We start from the raw sequence: 19707 nt of genomic DNA on the forward strand, positions 1-19707 counted from the left end.
AAACAAGCCCTTTTACTTTTTTATAGACCTCCCCACCCTTGCCCTCTCCCTTTCTTCCCCCTATTCCTTTTTCATCATCATCCCTACCACCATTACCACTGTCATCGCTGTTACTGCTCTATTCCTTACATCAGATTGGTGTTGTAACATTTGTGGCTTATGAGTTTACATCAAATTGGTTAGAGTCCATTTTTACTTCAACCTAACCCAGATTTCCATTTTTATTTTCCTTCTTATCTATTACATAACTCAATCTTTTTCCCTAGATTTTTGAAAGGTCCTCTTAGAATAAGGGGAAAACAGAGAGGGAAGGGAGGTATCCATTATTACATTCAATTTTGTCATCATTGCATTGAGTTCATATGATTTAGAGTATAAAATTTAATGGTGAAAGCAATATGTAGAGTTGCTCCTTATACCTCTATTTGAACCTTAAGGAAATGCTATTGCAAATCCTCTGTTGTCATGGTGATTGATTTATCAACTTTGCATAATTATTTAAATCAAATAATAATTATGGTTCGTAACAACACCAACTCTTGCATTATTTTTTCCTTTCAAAAAAGACTAGACATGATAAATTCATCATACAGTATATTTATCAAAGTGAACATCAAAACTCATTCTAAATTGTTCCTCTCTACATGCAGAGCAATATAAACCACTTTGTCAAATGATAAAACTTCAAAATTTTCTCATGAAATGAATTGGCACTTTGTTCAACAGAAAACCCAAATATATAGTTTCAAAAGAAATGGAAGTCAATAGTGATCTCTATTAGTGTTTTTTTTTTTTTTTGGCTTAGTGTTGTCCTCTAGGGGAAGGGATATGAACTCCAGGATCATTTGGACCTAAGCAACAAGTTCCTACAAGCACGTTGTTCCTTTAAGACCATGCCAACCCTTTGACTTCAAAATCTGATGTAAGGAACAGAGTAGTAACAACGGCGACTGTGGTAATGGTGGTAGCGATGATGGAGAAGAAGAAATAGGGGGAAGAGGGGGAGAGGCAAGGGTGGAGAGGTCTGCAAAAAGGTAAAGGGGCTTGTTTGATTAAAGCAATGGAGGGGAAGAGGGGGAGAGAATCAGAGTAGGGGGAGGGATGGTGGGGAAGAAAGAGAAAGATGAGAGAGTAGTGATAGAGGGATGGAAAATGGCAGCTCCGTCAAGTCTATAACGAAATATGATAGCTCCGTTACGCTTGTAATCGAAAATGGTTAGTAGTGACTATTTTGTTATTTTTAAAAAATTGAATGACTGAATTGAAACCTGAATGACTGTTTTGTCAACTACCCCAAAATTGAGTGATTGTTGGTATAATTTACCCTAGTTTTAATTTCAATGTAATTCATTTTAATTTCAATGTGATTCAAAAAAAGAAAGTTTCGTGAATTCTCCAAATGTGTTTGGGTGTCAAGGTCAAAATTATTTTTAAAAAACCTCAAAAGTCAATGGTTTATTTATAGTTTTCATCTCTATTATGCAAAAACTTTTACAATTTAACTTCCATATTTTAATTTAATATAATTTAATCTTTTTAATTTTATAATATTTGTATAAATATTATTACTTACTTGATAGCCTTAACTATTTAAATTATAAATAAATATAGATTTTTTTCTAAAATTATATGCCAATGTGTTTTTGAAAAAATCCCATTCAAACAATTTAATATGATATAGTTATGCTTTAGGGCTTTTTAAATAAAATTACAGACTGAAAATTATGTATTGAGTTAAATTATTTAATTCTAAATGGATTTGTTGTTATAGTTAACTGGGTTAAATTACTTTTTAGGGATTAAACTTTACATTTATTCTTATATATTGAGAGTTCAACATTTTTTTGTCCAAGTTAAAGCCCTAAATTTAATAATTATTCCCACATTAAGGCTTGTATTTTTTTTTTGTCCAAGTTAGGCCCTAGACTTGACAATTGTTCCCACATTGGATCTTAAATTTTTTGTTTCCAAGTTAGTTCCTGATATTTCCTTGAAAGTAGGCATCAATATAGGAATAATTGCTAAGTTCAAGTCTCAATATGGGAACAAATGTCAAGTTCAGTGTCAAACTTGGATAAAAAAATTTCAAACCCCAATGTGAGAATAGTTACCAAGTGCAAACCCCAAATAATAATTTAACCCTAATTAATCAATTGCAATTACAGTGTATATATATAAATTGTGAAAGGAAATTATGAGAAATTAAAGTAAAAGATTTTATCATAAATTTATGCATCATAGAAGGACTAAAACTAAAATTAGACCATTCACCTTTCCACACAGGTATTTTGATTTCACCAAGCATGTGTGTCAAAGACAAAAGAAAAACCCATTTAATTTGGAATTTTTTTATTAAGGGAGGAGATAGGGGTCTTCAAACAACCGAGTCATTTTAATCAAATGATCCAAAAAAATTAATTATAAAAATATTAGGTTAAAAAAACAATCACCCAAATGATTTAAAATGAACAGTAAAAATGGGTTAGGGGATTTAAGCGGCCAACACCACCATAAATTTTGATACAATTATTTGGCAATAATTGTTTCAGGGGGTTAAAAATTTATTTTTTTCTGTGCTAGACACTAGATGGCCAACACCCATAAATTTTTTTCAACCCGTAGCATGGATATACATTTATACCAATATTTGAAAAAAATTGAATTGGGAGACTTAAGTGATCGGCACCACTTTTTGAAATAAAAAAATAATTTTTTTGGGTGCCGACACACTGATGGCCGGCATCCACTTTATCAAATAAAAAAATTTTGGGTTGGGGGAAGTAGATGGCCGGTATCAATTTTTTCAGGAATTGAAAAAAAAAATTGGGTGCTAGGTCATTGATGGCCAGCACCCTTGTAATAGATTTAAAAAAAAAATTTGGTGCTGGGACACTGATAGCCGACACCTTTGTACTAGATTTTAAAAAAAATTCTAAGGTGCTGGGACACTGATGGTCAGGACCTCTTTAGTTTATATGCATGGAAGCTATTTGGTTGTGGTATTGTAATTAGATGGGGAAAAAATTGTTGAGATTATCATCAAATAAGAGTTTTTGGGTGTGTACCATCAAATGGGGATACCGTATTTGGGAGTGTATCATCAAATAGGTGTGATGTAGTGGATTGCAGATGGGAGTGTTTGAGAGTTTACAACCGAATTTCGGGGTTGAATTATATATTGTCATGTGAATCGTAAAGATTATGCCATCAAATGTTGGATGACTTCCTCCGTCATAGATGGCGAACTGTGTAGACCGATTACGATTAAAGAATATAGCGGACATACATGGTCGAAATTACTAAATGTAATGTAGACCTGATTTAAGCAGAAGATGACTAACTGTGGAGAAACTATTATTCAAAATGTAATGACCCAAAATTCACGAGCATCGAAAAAGTACAATATCGGGCCTCTATCTTAGTAAATCGAGTTTGTAAATAATTATTAGGAATAATTGTGAGTCTAGTAATGTGTTTAATTAGGTTTTAATTAAGTGAAATTAGTTCAATTTAGAGAAAATAGTAAAAAGGACTAAATTGAATAAGGGATAAAATTTAATTATAGATTAAAATAAAATAAAAGGGCCAAAATGGCAAATATACCATTTACTATAGAATGAGGCCTCATAAGTGTAAGATTTTTCTTACTTTATTAAATTATTAAATTATAGAATTATTATTTTATTTAAATTATAATATGAATTATAGATAAATAAATAAATAAATCTAGTTGTGTGACAAGTGTAGGGTGATGAAGTATACAAGTGTATTGAAATAATAATTAAATACGTACACTTGTAATATATTTAGTTATTTACTTAAAATTTAAGTAAAAATATATTATTATTATTATTATTATTATTATTATTATTATTATTAAGCTATAAATTATATTAATTATTATTATATTTTGAAATAAATTAAGAAAGGACAAGTGTAAGGTAAAAATAAAAGACAAGCGTATTAATTTAAATAAGTATATTTGTATTATTTATGTATAATTAGTGAAAAGATATTTTATATTTATTATTAATTAGTAAAATATATTTATTAGATATTTATTATTATTAAAATTATTAATTATATTATATTATGAAATAGATTAGGTCAAGATAAATGTAGGGTGGATATGAGATACAATTGTAATATATACATTTGTTATTAAATAGATATTTTATATTTATTAATTAATTAAATAGAAAACAAATTAAAATAAAGTAAATAGATATGAAATAAAGAAAGGAAATAAAGAAGAGAAAGAACAGAGGCCGTTTGAACAGGGGAAGAAAGAATAGGAAAGAAAAATAAAAAGGGAAAACTGAAGATTTGAAGCTTAAAGTTTAATTGGTAAGTTAAATTAAGTCTCTTTCTCTTAATTTTGATGTTTTAGAAGCTTTAGAACAAAGTTTTGAAAGTTCTTAGGTTTTTGAACATAGTTCATGTTGAACAAAATAATGAATTAAGGATTTAATTGAATGAATTTTAAGTTAGAATTGATTAAAGGATTAAATTGTAAACTAGGCTATAAGTTTTATGTTGTATGGATTAAATTGAAGAAATTTCGAAATTAGGAAAAATGCTGAAAAATTAATAGTTAAATGTAAGTATGGAGGAAATTTGAATAGAAATAAAGTATGAATTGAATTAGAAAAGTAAGTAAAATTATTTAGGATTAAATTGGGAATAAGGTAGGAATTGATTAGAAATTCAATTATTTATTTTAATTAATGATGTAATTAATAGTGTAAATTATTATTATTTTCGTAGCTAACAAAGAACCCGATGCATTGGCACAAAAAGGAAAGGAGAAAGTTATCGAGGAGTAATCGCTAAATTCAATTTGTATTACTATAATTCAAGTTATTTATCATTAATTATTAATTTTAAATTTATTTATTTTATAGTAAGTAAATATTGAGGTAAGTAATTTTATTGAATTGAATTTAGAAAATTGAATTGAATGAGAAATACGTGTTAGTATTAATATAATTGAATTTAATTATTATTAATTGTTGAATTTTAAGTTAATATGCATGGTAAGTATTAGTATTAAATTGTATAAAATTAAATTGAATTGTAATTATATGTGAATAATTGAATTGCATATTAAATTGAGAAAGTGTATTGAATTATGAATATGTGAATTGAAAATTAATTGAAAAGTGGAAAATGATTGAAAAGTGGAAAATGATTGAATTGAAAATGTGAGAAATTGCGGCTGAATTTAATTAGATTTATATGTGATCCGGAAACCCTATTAACTAGTCAGGCTGAGTCGGATATAGTTGACATGCCATAGGATTGGAAGTGTCCAAGGATGCTTCGACCTCGAGTCGATGAGACACTGGGTGTCACTATTTTACTTCGGATAGATTCGATGAGGTACTGGGTACCACTTTACTTCGGCTAGGCCGATGAGACACTGGGTGTCAACTTTGCTTCGAACTATCCGATGAGGCACTGGGTGCCAAATTGGTGTGTTTGGTTGGATCCGTGTATCTGCCAAAGTCTGAATCTGTTAATAGGGGTAATTAAAAGAATAGTTAAGTTGAATAAAATGAATCGGTTGAGCCACTGTAAGAAATGTAAAAATAGAATATGAATTGAAAATGTGATTTGAATGTGAGTATGAGAATGGAAAGCATGAATTAATGGTTCATGGAATAGACAATGGCTCAACATGAATGTTTATGATGAACAGCTAAATTCAATTGCATGAATATATTGAAAATGGCAAATTTATGTTTGAATTGGTTTAGTAAATATTAAAGTTAGATGATTTAATTTACATGATTATTATGTTTATAATTTGAATTATAGTAATAACACTGAGTATAAAATACTCAGCGTACGGTTGTTTCCATGCGCAGGTTAATAGGTATTCAGAGTCTTGGTTCAGCATCCAGGCGATCCCGACTCTAGCGCAAAACTCGGTGATGTATTCTTCTTTTGGCAAAAGTGGCATGTACATAGGTGTTAATTTGGTCACTTTAAAATGCTATATAATTTTTGTTGTAAAGAATGATATTTGGTATTTTGATATTTAAACTAATGAAATAGTATGAAAATTTATATGATATATTTGATATAATTAATACTAACATGATCTTTTGATACTTGGTTTAATGAAATGGAAATAGAATTATCATAACATATTTGGTATAGTTGGGAACAAGTTGAAATATAATGAATGAAGTTTATTTAATTAAACAATATATGCGAATGTTTACTTAGTAAATTACTGAGTTGGTGTTGAACTATGTTTAGGTGTATTTAAATATGAAATTGTATGAATTGTAATATTGGTTTTGAATTGGTTGCGATTTGAATTTGCAAGGAAGGTTAAATATTTATAAAGCGGTTATATTGAATTTTTCTTTAAAAAAAAAGTCAAATAGCAAAAGTTTTATATGAACTTATGATTATATTATAATATGTTCGCTAATTATTTGAATATCAATCGTAAATTATCCGATTATTTGGTAATACCTTGTAACCCTATTCCGGCGACAGTTTAGGGTTAAGGGGTGTTACACAAAATGTTCGTATTATTTTGTATTCGTAAATCAATTGTAGTCAGTATTATTTTTTGGTCAAATTTTATATTTTCGTATATCAGTTTTGTAAAATATTTGTGTTATTTTTGGATCTGTAAAAATATTTTAGAACGTATTATTTGTCGATCAAATTTTATATTTTTGTATATCAATTTTCTAAAATGTTCGTATTATTTTGTATCTGTAAATAAAATTTAGTTGGTATTATTTGTTGATTGAATTTTATATTTTCATTTTGTAGAATGCTTGTATTTTCTTATATATGTAATTTTTATATCTGTAAATAAAATTTAATGTCAATCAATAAGGTATTAGACCAAAATAGGAACCAATCCTGAGTGTCACGTTTAAGATTGTGACAAATAAACGCTCTATAATCTATTCACTTGACATCTCATTAGTTATAATTTAAAATCAATAACAATTTATTATTAATGAAATTATATCAAGTTTAAGCCGATTTTGAAAAAAAATGCTGATTTAAAAAAAAAATTAGGTTTTTGGATTCATTTTTAGAATATTTAGAAAAATATGTTGATTTTGGATAAAGAAAAAGAAAACGTGTGATGGGCAATGAAAAAAGACGTGTTTTTTGACTTTTTAACACACCAACTCTTTTGGTTATATGGTTAAATATTAATGATTTATTTTTATTATATAATTGACAATAATTATTTAATTTCATAAATAAAAGAGATATTAATTAAAAGAAGAATTAAAAATATTGAAAAAAAAAACACGGATGCGCTTAGTAGAAGAATTGAACCTAGGATTCAAGAATAAAATCACTATTAATTAACCATCTAACAAAAAAAGTTAATATGTTAAAAACAATTAAAAATAAAAGTAAAGTTTGAAACAAATGAATTAAAAACACAAATGTAAGTAAGAGAGGGAATTGAACCCGGAACTCATTAACATTTGACAATCTAACCAAAAGAGTTTACGTGTCAAAAAGTTAAAAAGCATGCCTTATAGTACACATTTTCACTGCATGTCCCATAGGATGCATTTTTTTTTATTTTTCTCTCCAAAATCAATCTATTTTTTTAAATATCCTAAAACTCGACTCAAAACCCTAATTTTTTTTATAAATTTAGTCATTAAATATATATATGATAGTTTTGGAATAAATAATATTTTTTCACTTATTTTTGTAATGAATCATGTTTATGCTAGTCGGCATAATCATTTAATTAAAACGTTTAAAATTGAATAGTGTAAAAACATTTCCATTTTTTTTTTGGCGACCTTTCAAAGTTATTTAAAATAAAATTAAAATCAATAAAATTGAAAAAATTATTAACTATTATAAAACAAATTTATAATTTTAAAATAAACATATTTAATAATTGATTTTATATAATAAAAATTAAAGTTTAAAAAATTGTAATCATATTTCTTTTATATATTTGTGTTTTTTAAATAATATAAATATATATATATATATTCTTTTATATATATTAGACCAGATAAATCAGGGTTCTATCGATTTAATTTGTTTTTTTAACACTGGTAATCAACTCAATGGTCAACAGTTTCTTCCATGGCTTCTTCTTCCACGTCAACAAATACCAACCCTTTACTCCTTCCTTTCTCTTTCATTTCTCTTTCCAACTCCTTCAACATTCTCAATACCTCGGTCCCTCTCTCGAACAAGATGTTTCCGGCGTAAAAAACGTAAGTCGAGTCCTTAATATCGATCCAACTGCATCCGGGTTCCTTGCAGACTCCGGTTTGTTTCATTTTCTTCCGAAGATCGTTAGCATTCTCCCACTCACCGGCCAAAACATAAGCGTTCGACAATGTAACGTACGCGCCGTCTACTTGTTGATCGGATTCTATTAGCCTTTTGCTAGCTTCAACAGCAATATCTAGCCTCCCATGAAGTCTACTAGCCGATAGAAGCGTCCCCCACAACGAAGCGCCTTCATTAGGGTTCACCTGAATCGATTTTGCTAACCGATATGCCTCGTCAAAACGACCAATTCGACTGAGCATATCAACAACACAGGTGTAATGCTTTGCTTCTGGGACTACTCCGTGTTTCCATGACATCGAGTTGAAGTACTCGAGGCCTTGGTCCACTAGACCGGAATGGCTACAAGCATGCAAAACGGCAACAAAAGTAACATCATTAGGCTTTATTCTTTTATCAATCATTTCCTCAAAAAGTTCAATAGAAACTTTCCCAAGTCCATGTTTTCCAGAAGCTACAATCATGGAAGTATATGGGATCACACAAGGATTCCGAACTCTCCGAAAAACCCGAGCAGCATAAACGATACAACCACACTTGGCATACATATCTACCAATGTGCTAGCAACTACATCATTCGAATCGTGACCGTGTCGGATCACTGCACCGTGTGTAGTCTTCCCCGAAACCAACTTCCCCGAACTCGCGCAAGCATTGATAACACTAGCCAACATAAACTTATTTGGAATCTCCCAATCTAACAAATTGAATTCTCTAAAAACTTCAAGTGCTTCATTCCCTCTTCCATTTTGAGCATACGCAGTGATCATCGAAGTCCACGAAACAACATTCTTGTCCGCCATCGAATCGAAAACCAGCTGAGCAAAATCGACTTCGTTGCATTTCCCATACATATCAACAAGCGAAGAGCAAACCACGAGGTTAAACCGAAACCCGAAAACCTCGACAAGACCATGAACTTGTTTCCCTTTTTGAAGGTCAGCAAGTATCGAACAAGCGTTTACCGCGGTGGCGAACGTAAACTCATTCGGCAAAACCGGACTGTTATGCATTTCTCTAAACATCCAAAGACAAAGTTGAGGCTTACTCGCACTGATATAACCTGACATAAGAGAAGTGTAGGAGACAACATTTGGTTCAGGCATTTCATCAAACACCTGATGTGCTTGGGATATTTGTTGGGACTTAATGTAGCCATTAATGAGATGATTAGTGATGATGGTGTCATTAAGGAGACCGGATTTAAGGATTTTGGAGTGGGTTAAGGTTGGTAAAACGAGATCGTTGCAAGTCTGAACGGTTTGGATGAATCGGGTTTTTTTATGGAAGCTTAATGGTTTACTTGAGCCGGAAAGATGTAGGGAGTTAACGTCTGAAACGAGATTATTGCTTAATCGCTTCTTCATGTCATATTGTTCATTACTTCTATTTTGGTAAACAGAATACCAGTGAAGTTACTTGGACCGGTCTGGTTTGGGCCGGATATTAAATAAGATTTTTGCATGAATCGAGTTACGGATAAAAGTTTTAAAATTAAGATTGGAATGTATCTCAAATTATTTTTTAAAAGTATTACTGATTTTTTTAATTTTAATTATGAATATTAATATTCATGGATATTACTATTCATGGATAGATGAGGTTAACATGTTTTTTTAATCTTATAAAAAAGTCAATTATAAAAAAATATTTCCTACTCATATTTCAAGCGTATTAAATATCTCATCACACTTAAAAGCTCATTAAATCGTTTAACTTCAAAAATTATAAAATAGTCATTAAATCATTCAAAAGTTTTTATTTAAGTCATTAGGCTGTTAAAATCATTAAGTCATTTAAGTTCTCTTTTTTTTTTTACAATTTAATTTTTTTTTCATAAAACAACTTTGAATATCACGAGTTTGCGAATCAAAATATGAATAACTTTCTTTTTTTGATCTTCTTCAACAATACTATCAAATTGATTTGAATCTAAGATGTATTCTTCTACTCGTAAATAGGCACTAACTCACCTTATTGATCGTTGAATTGTTACTTGGAGTTTGGTAGCCGAATTAGAAAAAAAATAACCCAATGACTTAAATAAAAATTTTCAAATAATTTAGTAACAAATTTGTAACTTTTTAAAATTAATAACCAAAATAAAATTTAATAATAGTTTAATGACTTGGGTGAAATTTACCTAAATATAAATGCATAAATCAATTGGATTTAGTTAATTTTTTATAAATATTTTGTAGGGTTATTGCAGAAGCATTAGAGCTTGCAGAGCCTATCTAGAGATAACTTGATTGTGGAATAATTTGTTGTACCAATGCTTTTTTCTACCAAATAAATAATTGTCTTTTACTAATTTCTCATTCACTTAAAAAAAAATTTAAGTAAACCCCAGTCACCTAAGCACTCAATTTCAAAAACTTATAAATTGATTGTTCAACTATTCAAAGTTACAAATTGGTAGCTGAATAATTTTCTGACTGACTGTGGATGTTGGCATAGGTAAATTTACAATTTAGTCATTCAATTAGTAATAAGTTTACAAGTTGATCACTCAATCTCAGAAATTTATAAATTGGTCACTGAACTATTAGTAAATTTACAAATTTACACTTTAATCACTCCATCTTTGTACCATTACTCCCTAATCTAATAATCCAAACAATATTGATAATAACTCAACCCCAAACCTTAATAAAGTCACTGTAAACCCCATGCATCAGTTTAAACTCAACCAACTCGATAATCCTTCATTCTGAACTCACTCACCATTTCTTCTTCGACCAAACCATAATCCAAGAAAAACCACAATCAAACTATTCTCACACCCTTATCCCGAACCAACAACCAAATGTCACCACACCCGCAATCAAAACATATAAAAAGCGAATTAAAAAAAACGAAAGTCTAATGTTTCACCAAGCCCCAAAAGAACCTACAAAATCAAAATGATAGAATAAAATCAAAGAGAAGAGGATCAAAATATCAAGAAACTCATTCCAAAAGGTCAAGGAGAAAGCCTCGCTAAGAAAAAAAAACATACCAAAGTCAGATGGCTATTTGACGACAGTGGGCAAAGATTGAGCTTCTCCTTTAAGGTTTCAAGTTTAAATCAACAAAATTTGAAACCATTTCAAGGAAAATTAAATCATAAAATTGAAAGAGGAGAGAAAAACTCTAATTTGGTGTGTTTCATTGCCCAAAGAGACCGGACGGCAATAAAATTACTGAAATACAATTGTGAAAGAGTTTCTCAAACCCTTAAAACTTTAGAACAATTCAATTTGTAACTTTTGGCCAAAATGTAAACTTATTAATCATCAAGTAACCTTTAACCTTAGGTGGTATTTACTCTATAACAAATATTGAGTTAACATCTACCCTGTAACAAATATTAACATCCATTAACAACTTAACGGTCCACTAAATAACTTCAATAGTAACTTTTAAATAGTTCAATGATCCATTTATAACTTAAATAATCAAAATATAAAATGTAGATTTACTAATAGTTGAAAAATCTGTGTAATTCACCTTAATAAAATCCCAAAATTAAATGTATAATGAGATATATTTATCAAAACTCAAATCTTTTTTCTAATATTTCTTTCCTAATGAAAGATGACATAATCGAGAATCTGGGTATTACAAATCTTGAGTTTTAATCTATAATTATTGTATGTTAATTCCTAAATATAAAAAATATAAAATGTAAATCTCAACTCTTCATTTTCCTTATATAATCACATAAAAAACCCAAAACGGAAATCACATAAGAACTCAAGTACCATAACATAAAACAGCTGGCTGCATTCAACATAATCGGGGAAAAAATCCAAACATATTTTAAACTTACATTCATGATGGAGCTTTGAGTTTACTAAAATACACTCTCTTTTTTCCTTTTTCTTGGCTTGGTTGGTGGAACAGAGGAGGCAAAACAAATAAGCATAAACTAAGTCATAAAATGGGATTTTGCAGTAATAAGAAACTACGATGATATGAGATTGATTCCGATTTCGGTTTTGATTCAGATTCAGATTCGAATTTCACAGTTTATAGAACTTGGCCATACCTGGCTCCTACTGTACAAGCATCTCAGCAGCATCTCATTATGTGTATGCAACTTTCGTCACGAACCAATCATATCCAGCTGCTTCGAGTTATTTGCAGCGGCAACAGTCACTGCTTTGTCACAGGATAATGACTAGGTCACATCATGCCAAATACCGGAATGTATTGGGGTTATCTTTGTCCCTCTCAAGATAGTCTCGAGTAATCAGGTCTTCTATTCGCTTTTTAATGGCCTTGAAGTCCGGCTGCGATTGCAAAATGTAATTAACAAAGCTATGTAAAGGAAGAATTTAACAGAAGACACTCATGAAGATGTCACGAAGATGTCATATAAGAGGAAAAGATTTGTATATGAACCTTGAACATGCGGCCCAATTGCTCAACACACTCCATAACCAACTGCTGGTGACCCAGAACTTTCCGACTCTTCATGATACGTACAATTGAGGCATCAATGGCATATCGTCGATCCTTGTCAACATCTTCGATTACTTTCTTCTTCTCATCCAGAGGGGGAAGAGGAATCTGAATGTTAAAAGAAAAAATCACATTAGTCAAAATCGTTGAGTGGAAAGGTGAGTTAGACCAGATATTGGTAGGTTTCTTCATTAAAACATAACCTTGATCCTCCTCATTTTATCAGTAAACTTGGAGTTGAATTCAAAATGATCAGTGGAAGAGATGGTTTTTGTGCTTGGCTCCTTGTTAAGGATTTTATATTTCGCACAAGATAACGAATGCAAAAGTCTAATTACGTCATCATCCGTTAAGTTCAATTGTGTCATGATCTCGGAATAGCTCAGGCGATCTGAGGAGTTGAACAGCAATAAGGCAGAGGCCTATAACCATGAAGACTTGGTGTTAGCAAAAAGGATTCTTCAACTTTAGAGAGGACAAAGAAAACAATATTACCTGATATGTTGTGACAATCAACTCCATCGTCTTTGGTTCAAACTTCCCAATAAGATTACAAGTGCCCAAAGAATATATCCAAGTAAGTTTGCGGTGTTTGGTTTTTGTCTGGTAGAAGTCCCGGAAAACTTCAACACACTTGACCTAACAAGAGTTTCACGGACAAAAAAGGATATAAAAGAAAGAAATTTATATTAGTAACTTCTGGTAAACTTAAACGGGCAAGTTGTGAGCTGAAAAACAACTCTTTTTGCAACATTTATGAACATACCATCTCAGCAGGAAGATTGAGATCAAAAGACTTGTAACTTGGCCAAAATCCAGTAGTCAAAACAGTTACTGTCAAGTCAATCCCTGGATTTGCGTTCGGATTATTGCTCAAGTACTCCTCAAAACTTGCCTGGTTTTCCCTTGCCAATGTCAAATCTGTAACCTGAAGAACAAAGAAGTGTTTTGAGTAAGATTTGTTTGAGAAATTAAGATCATTTGGAGATAACAATAAAAAGTTTTCAGTTCACAAAAGATGATAAATGGCAACCGACCATTCCCTCCATTTTTGAGGTGAACTGACCACCACATTGCTGTTTCAGCTTTGTTAATATACTTCTCTCATGGTCATCATTAGCACTCTTGTCAAAAAGAAGCCTTCGAGCAAGCTTTTTCCTATGAACAATAATTCACAAAAATGAAATAAGTTTAGATTTTACAAGCCAAATAAATTCCATCTTCTTAGAAGCACAATATTTACCGATAGAATTCAGCAAACAAGTCTTTGTCACTAATATAAGCAAGTAGCTTCACAACCTGAAAATTTACAACGAAAAGATTACAATGTTAAATGTAACAAGTATTCAAGTAGTAGATGGAACACTGAAGTACAGCCTGACAAACTTATGTTACTTGGACTCAGGGTGCAACTGTGCAAGTTTAGACATGGGTATGTGGACACATACAAATGTTCAAAATGTTCAGAGATTTCCATGTAATTGGAGGGTCATTGGAGGATCATATCCCCATACCTATGTCTGAGTATGAGCTGGACACAAGTGCTTCAAAAAACATATAAAGCCGAAGTACCATCACAACAAACCTTTTCAAGTGTTTCTTCTATTGCTTCATCACTCAATTTCTCACTGCCACCTTTCTTGAGAATATTATCACAAAAAGTGGCAAGTAGCTCTGCACTTGAGCTTCCAATAACACCCTTATTGCAAAAGACTTCAAAAGCCTCCTTGAGAGCCTAGAGAAAATACAACAAATCATGGGATGTATCTTGAAAACTTTGTCTTTGAAACACTATTTATTACGAACCTTGTGAAAGAGAGTATGATTTTGAAAACAATCATTCACATAGGCTAGGTACTTATCATGCAGCTCAATCACTTTCCTCACGAAAACCTGAAAACCACAAAAGATAGAAGTAAAAAATCAACTTCCATACTTTGATCCGATCAAAAGCTATGTAGAACAAGTGAAGATTTTACCTGCTCTTGCATGCCAACGACATCCTTTTTATCAGCCTATTTAAGGGAGAAAACATTTCGATATGATCAGAGATTTTTTAAGAAAAAGAAAGTGATATCTTCATTAGATTCTTAATCAGATTTTTATACCATAAGCTGAAAGACTGACAAGAAAAATGCATACCTTTTTGGTGCTTGCAGCATCCTCAGCCTGTTTGACCAAAGCTGTGCCTTCAGCAGTAACATGCTGGCATCGGAAATGAGATCATGTATTTCAAATGGTGAAAGAATGGAAATATTACGTAAAGGATGAATAAATGAAAAGGGATAATAACTTAATCTGTGGAGAAGCTAAGAAATAGTTAACCTGTTTGAAAATGCTTGATATGGGATCTAAGCCTCGAGGAATTTTAGAAAAGAGTCTAAACATTCTTGACAAATCATCCACCTAAAAGTTGAAACAGAATGGTGATCAATGGTTAATTAATAATATATTAAGCATTAAAATCAATAACTAATAAATCCGGTAAGCACCTTGTCGTCTCTGAGCAATGCATGACAGCCGGAGTGCTCTTTATCGAGAAGTCGGGTTTCCCATACAGATAACAACTCATGTTGAACTTTCTATAAAAGAAAAAAGAACATATATAAACATTTTTAGAAAAAAGTTTTCATCCAAGACCAAAGGGTGAAGGGTGAATTTGTTCGTATTATAAAAGAAAATACCAACCTCAAGCAGTTTTGGCTCACTACTAGAATGCAAGTAATGGGAGACCCTATCCTTCTCACATTTTAAACATTCCTCGGACTGAAATACGAAAGCAAAACGAACAATTAGATACTATTTGAGTGGCAAAAGTTAAATAATAATGACCATATAATCATATATATACTTTCAACATGTAATCTGGACAAGAATCATCCACGATCCAATTTGCAGCCTTCCTCGAGTAGTAGGCAGCAGTATCTTTGAGCATAGTAGCCTCAAAGTCATTCTCATAGTAATCCATTTGCCCCATTCCAATTTCAACAAATATATATAAAACGTTCTTCAACAAAGCGCGATCAATCTGCTCACCTTCACGTTCTTGATCGATCTGGTTTGAGATTAGGATGTTTGTTACTGTTATTTGGGTCAAAAATGGAAGGTGCACAACTAATGCGAAAAAGAAAATTGAACTTACCAGAGAAATTACAGCATCTCTCACTTTTGCATTTAGCTCTTGGTAAACCTAAACCAGAGAATGTTATCATATAAGCAATGTTAAAAGAACACCAGACCGGAGATCGAACTAATCAGACCTCCAGTTCCCAATTCAGTAGGTTCAATCAGTTCAACCGCGATTGGTTTGATATTTTCTTGAGTTTTTAATGTTTAAAAACTTTAAACACTTATTCAATGTAAAGTAAATTATAAAAATAGATAAAATTTAACAGAAAAGCGCATTTAGCTTAAAGTTAATATTTTTAATATAAAATTAATATATTAATAGCTTAAATCTCAGTAATTACAAATAAAATTTTGATACATATATAGAAACAGTCTTTTACTCCTCCGATCCGGCTTTTTACCAATTTTTTTGTTGTTGAACCACTTATTGACAAGTTCAACGTCTATCTACCTTTTTATACCTATTGGATCAGACTGACCACCAGTTCCTGTTTCAACCAGGTGAACCGGCTGATCTGGTCCGGCTTTTTATTCCTAGCATATAAGATGCCAATGTTACTCTACATAGAAGGGAAAAAAAAAAAAAGAAGACAAGATTATGGCAAGTACATCCTATCCGCCCATACCAGTTCTCGGAAACACGTGAGTCCAACTTCATTAAGGGGAGGTAGTGACCTCCGAGCAATAAAGTACCGATCAAGGTAATGGAAGAACCGAGAAAGCCACCTAACCATTACTTTATGATTACTCCACCTTTTGACCAGCTCTCTCAACATAAACTCATCATGCTTTTCTCGTAAAGAAGGAAGTACCTACAGAGGATATATTTTATGAATTGTATTACTAAAGAATCAAAATGAAAAGATATAGCACAATTAACACAATGTTCAACAAGGAGCGGAATATATAAATGCCAATCTGTTCTTTTTTCAGCAATATTACTTGCTTAACTAAAATGATTTCACTTCCTTCAATGGCTTAAAACCTGCCTTCAAAGCAACTTATTTTTTCACTTAAATGAAGGCAGCGAACAGATTCTAGTTGTGGTTGGGGTGAGGACTATGTTGATCTAATTCTTCATTTTTTTTTTAAGTATCCATGTCCATTACACAAGTATGAGGATATGACCGTCAAGATCCCCCAAATGCATGAAAAACTTTAAAAATCTGACCATACCCATGTTGGGCACACACCCATATCCAAAACTCACACTCAAATCCGAGTAACACAGGGTGAGGAGTTGGTAAGTAGACCTAGCAATATTAGACACGATATGGAAAAAAATATAAAACACAACATAACACAAACACAAAAAAGTTTCAAAATCTATATCATACGAATTATTAACATATCAAAATGTATAAAAATATAGAATACCTCAAACAAGGTCACGATGCAATAAACATGAATATGATATGGATACACAAATTTCCATATATATAATGGCAAGGCACTTTCTACCTATATTATTCAGACTCATGTTTCTTGAAGTACCCATGTCTAACACTAGTGTCCAACACATGGATATGGGAATATGATCTCCAAGGATTCTCTAATAACTGGAACAGCTTTTCAGTCTAACCATACCTGTGCTAGGTACATACCGTATCCGGCACTCACACCCAATTCCAAGAAACATAGCTTTCTACACTACCAATAAACGCAAAGAAGTGATCACCCCTTCTAAAGAAATCATAACAAAAAACAGAAATCCAAGGCATTTGATTCATCTAATGCACAAATTTCAACTAGCTTATGCTTATTGTTAAGAATTAACCCCTTGAAGTAGTTAACAATTCCCAAAGAAACAAGAAAAACGTCACCATAAAGTACATATTTTTAAGTTCAAACAAAATCTAAAAAACATAAGCAAAATAATTACAACAAAAACCAAAGCCACATTCTAATGACTCACTGTTGAAGTGATGTACTCTTCAAAGGATTCTCGATACTTATCATACAACTGCTGAGAATAGTCATGAGGAGGCTTTTGGGTACACATATTGTAAATTGTTCTGTAAATAAAGGTTAAGGGCTGCAACAAAAATATTCATAAACACTGTTGCTCTGGCTCTTTATTCTGCTCCAAGTATCCTTTTCTGACACCCACATTTGATACATAATCAGACACTGATATGGAAAATGACCTCCAATTATATGAAAAAATGGAACAAAAACACCCATAACCATTGTTGTTCCGACTCTTTATTTTGCTCAAAGTACCCTTGTCTGACTCATGCGCGACGCGTTTTTGGACATGGATGTGAAGATATGACCTTCCAAAAGAATGAAAAAATGTGAAACAATAACACTCAAAACCATTGTTGTTCCGACTCTTGATTTCGCTCAAACTACCCTTGTCTAACCCACATCCGACACATATGGATGTGAAAATATGACCTAAATACATGAAAAAACAATTTAAACAAAAACACTTATAACCATTGTTGTTCTGACTCTTCATTTTTGCTAAAACTACTATAGTCCGAAATCTGTGTCTGATGTGTGGAGATATAATTTGTGGAATACATTAAACAAAACCACTCATAACCATGGTTGTTTTGACTCTTCATATTACTTAAAATACCCTCGTCTAACACCTTGTGTGACACATATTCAAATACGAGTGTAGAAATATGACCTCTCAAACATGAAATAGCTTGGAAATTTTTTAACATACCCATGACGAACATACCATATCGGAAGCTTAGTCCCAAGTCCGAGTACCATAGCACATAACAAACTAAAATTGTAATGTTTGTAATAAATTAACACACACACATATAATACTCAACAAAATGACTTCGAATGGATACGTATAAAGCATCATATAATCCTCGGAGCTAAATTGCGGCTCTGGCAAGCCTTCTAAAATGTTCTTCAACTTTGTAATTCCTTTTTGCATAAACTCCCATCCTTGTTCAAGATCAATCGTCTTTCTCTCATTCATCGTAAAACCCTAAAAGCCAGAATCTGCAAAACAAAATGTTCAAATTAGATAATTAGCTCAAGTTTCAGCTCAAAATCACCAACATTCTATAGTCCTTAGCTCAATCATCAAAACCCCACAAATTACAACAAGTTCCCAATATATAATCTTTAAAAATAATAACTTTAAGCACTAGAAAATTTTCTCGGTAACTAAACCGAAAACTTAACATTTCTGAAAAGCCCTTTAAAAATCAAAGCCAATCTATCCAATCTAACCCAAAATTAAAAGACGAATTCATCAATTTGGAACCAAAAAAATAAAAAATAAAAAACCATTCCATCACAAGTTAAGAGATAATCAAAAGAGAAACTGATCGATAAATGAAAGAAGAAAAAATGTTCAAAAAATAATAGAAAATTCAAGTTAATTAAAAGACCTGAAATCGTTGAAAAAAGCAAAATAATTCCAAAAGAAGACGAGCTGCGAAAGCTTCAAAGCATTGAAAGAACCTTTCGGGTTTTGGGTTTTTTTAATTTCTATATTAATTTTTCCAAATTACTTTTTATTATTTGGCAATATTATAATATACAGCATGTTCTTAGTTTATTTATTTTACAAGTAGACTCTTAAACCATTTCATATTAGTGTTACAGGCTCTCACATTTTGTTTCTTTTTAAAATATGAGGGATTGATTTCTAATTATTGATATCCGTGAATCAGAAAACTTTGACAATGATGTCAAAATTAGGGATGTAACTGAAGTTTTTAGAAGCTTGAGTTTTGTCAATTTGAAATTTGAGTCTTCAAGCTCGGGTTTTATATTTAAAGTTAAAAATTTAGTTGAGTTTCATTTTAAAGTTTGAGCTCAATTTAAGATAAA

General features: G+C 31.4%; 2 protein-coding genes across 3 annotated transcripts; both read right to left on the reverse strand.

Moving 5' to 3' along the window:
• Positions 1–7983: 7983 nt before the first annotated feature.
• Positions 7984–9778, reverse strand: LOC108456295 (pentatricopeptide repeat-containing protein At4g15720). The gene has a single exon (XM_017754891.2). The coding sequence runs from the start codon at positions 9681–9683 to the stop codon at positions 8082–8084; it is 1602 nt and encodes a 533-aa protein (XP_017610380.1). The 5' UTR covers positions 9684–9778; the 3' UTR covers positions 7984–8081.
• A 989-nt stretch (positions 9779–10767) lies between these two features.
• Positions 10768–19496, reverse strand: LOC108456884 (cullin-1). 2 transcript variants are annotated; one of them, XR_008270727.1, is made up of 21 exons: positions 19263–19496; positions 18711–18867; positions 17810–17909; positions 16521–16706; positions 15908–15955; positions 15617–15820; positions 15454–15531; positions 15258–15347; positions 15091–15171; positions 14908–14970; positions 14745–14780; positions 14572–14658; positions 14351–14500; positions 14009–14064; positions 13803–13923; positions 13532–13693; positions 13261–13404; positions 12969–13187; positions 12706–12873; positions 12350–12593; positions 10768–11209 (listed from the first exon to the last, which is right to left on the reverse strand). XR_008270727.1 is itself a non-coding variant. In XM_017755618.2 (20 exons), exons 2-20 carry the CDS (start codon positions 18842–18844, stop codon positions 12492–12494), a joined length of 2229 nt encoding a protein of 742 aa, XP_017611107.1. In that variant the 5' UTR covers positions 18845–18867; positions 19263–19496; the 3' UTR covers positions 12060–12491. The 2 variants fall into 2 exon arrangements, 1 of the variants encoding a protein (XP_017611107.1); XM_017755618.2 differs by lacking the exon at positions 10768–11209 and having other exon boundaries at positions 12060–12593.
• Positions 19497–19707: the final 211 nt, after the last annotated feature.

This window comes from Gossypium arboreum, chromosome 9, assembly GCF_025698485.1.
Source record: "Gossypium arboreum isolate Shixiya-1 chromosome 9, ASM2569848v2, whole genome shotgun sequence".
Taxonomy (NCBI): Eukaryota; Viridiplantae; Streptophyta; class Magnoliopsida; order Malvales; family Malvaceae; genus Gossypium; species Gossypium arboreum.

Bases quoted from the DNA above. Each gene is read 5' to 3' on its own strand.
- LOC108456295 (XM_017754891.2), bottom strand. From the start codon at position 9,683: ATGAAGAAGCGATTAAGCAATAATCTCGTTTCAGACGTTAACTCCCTA.
- LOC108456884 (XM_017755618.2), bottom strand. From the start codon at position 18,844: ATGAATGAGAGAAAGACGATTGATCTTGAACAAGGATGGGAGTTTATG. The intron at 16,707-17,809 runs GTGAGTCATTAG...TATCCTCTGTAG, and splicing joins AAGAGTACATCACTTCAACA to GTACTTCCTTCTTTACGAGA. The intron at 14,065-14,350 runs GTTTGTTGTGAT...GTAAATTTTCAG, and splicing joins TAGAAGAAACACTTGAAAAG to GTTGTGAAGCTACTTGCTTA.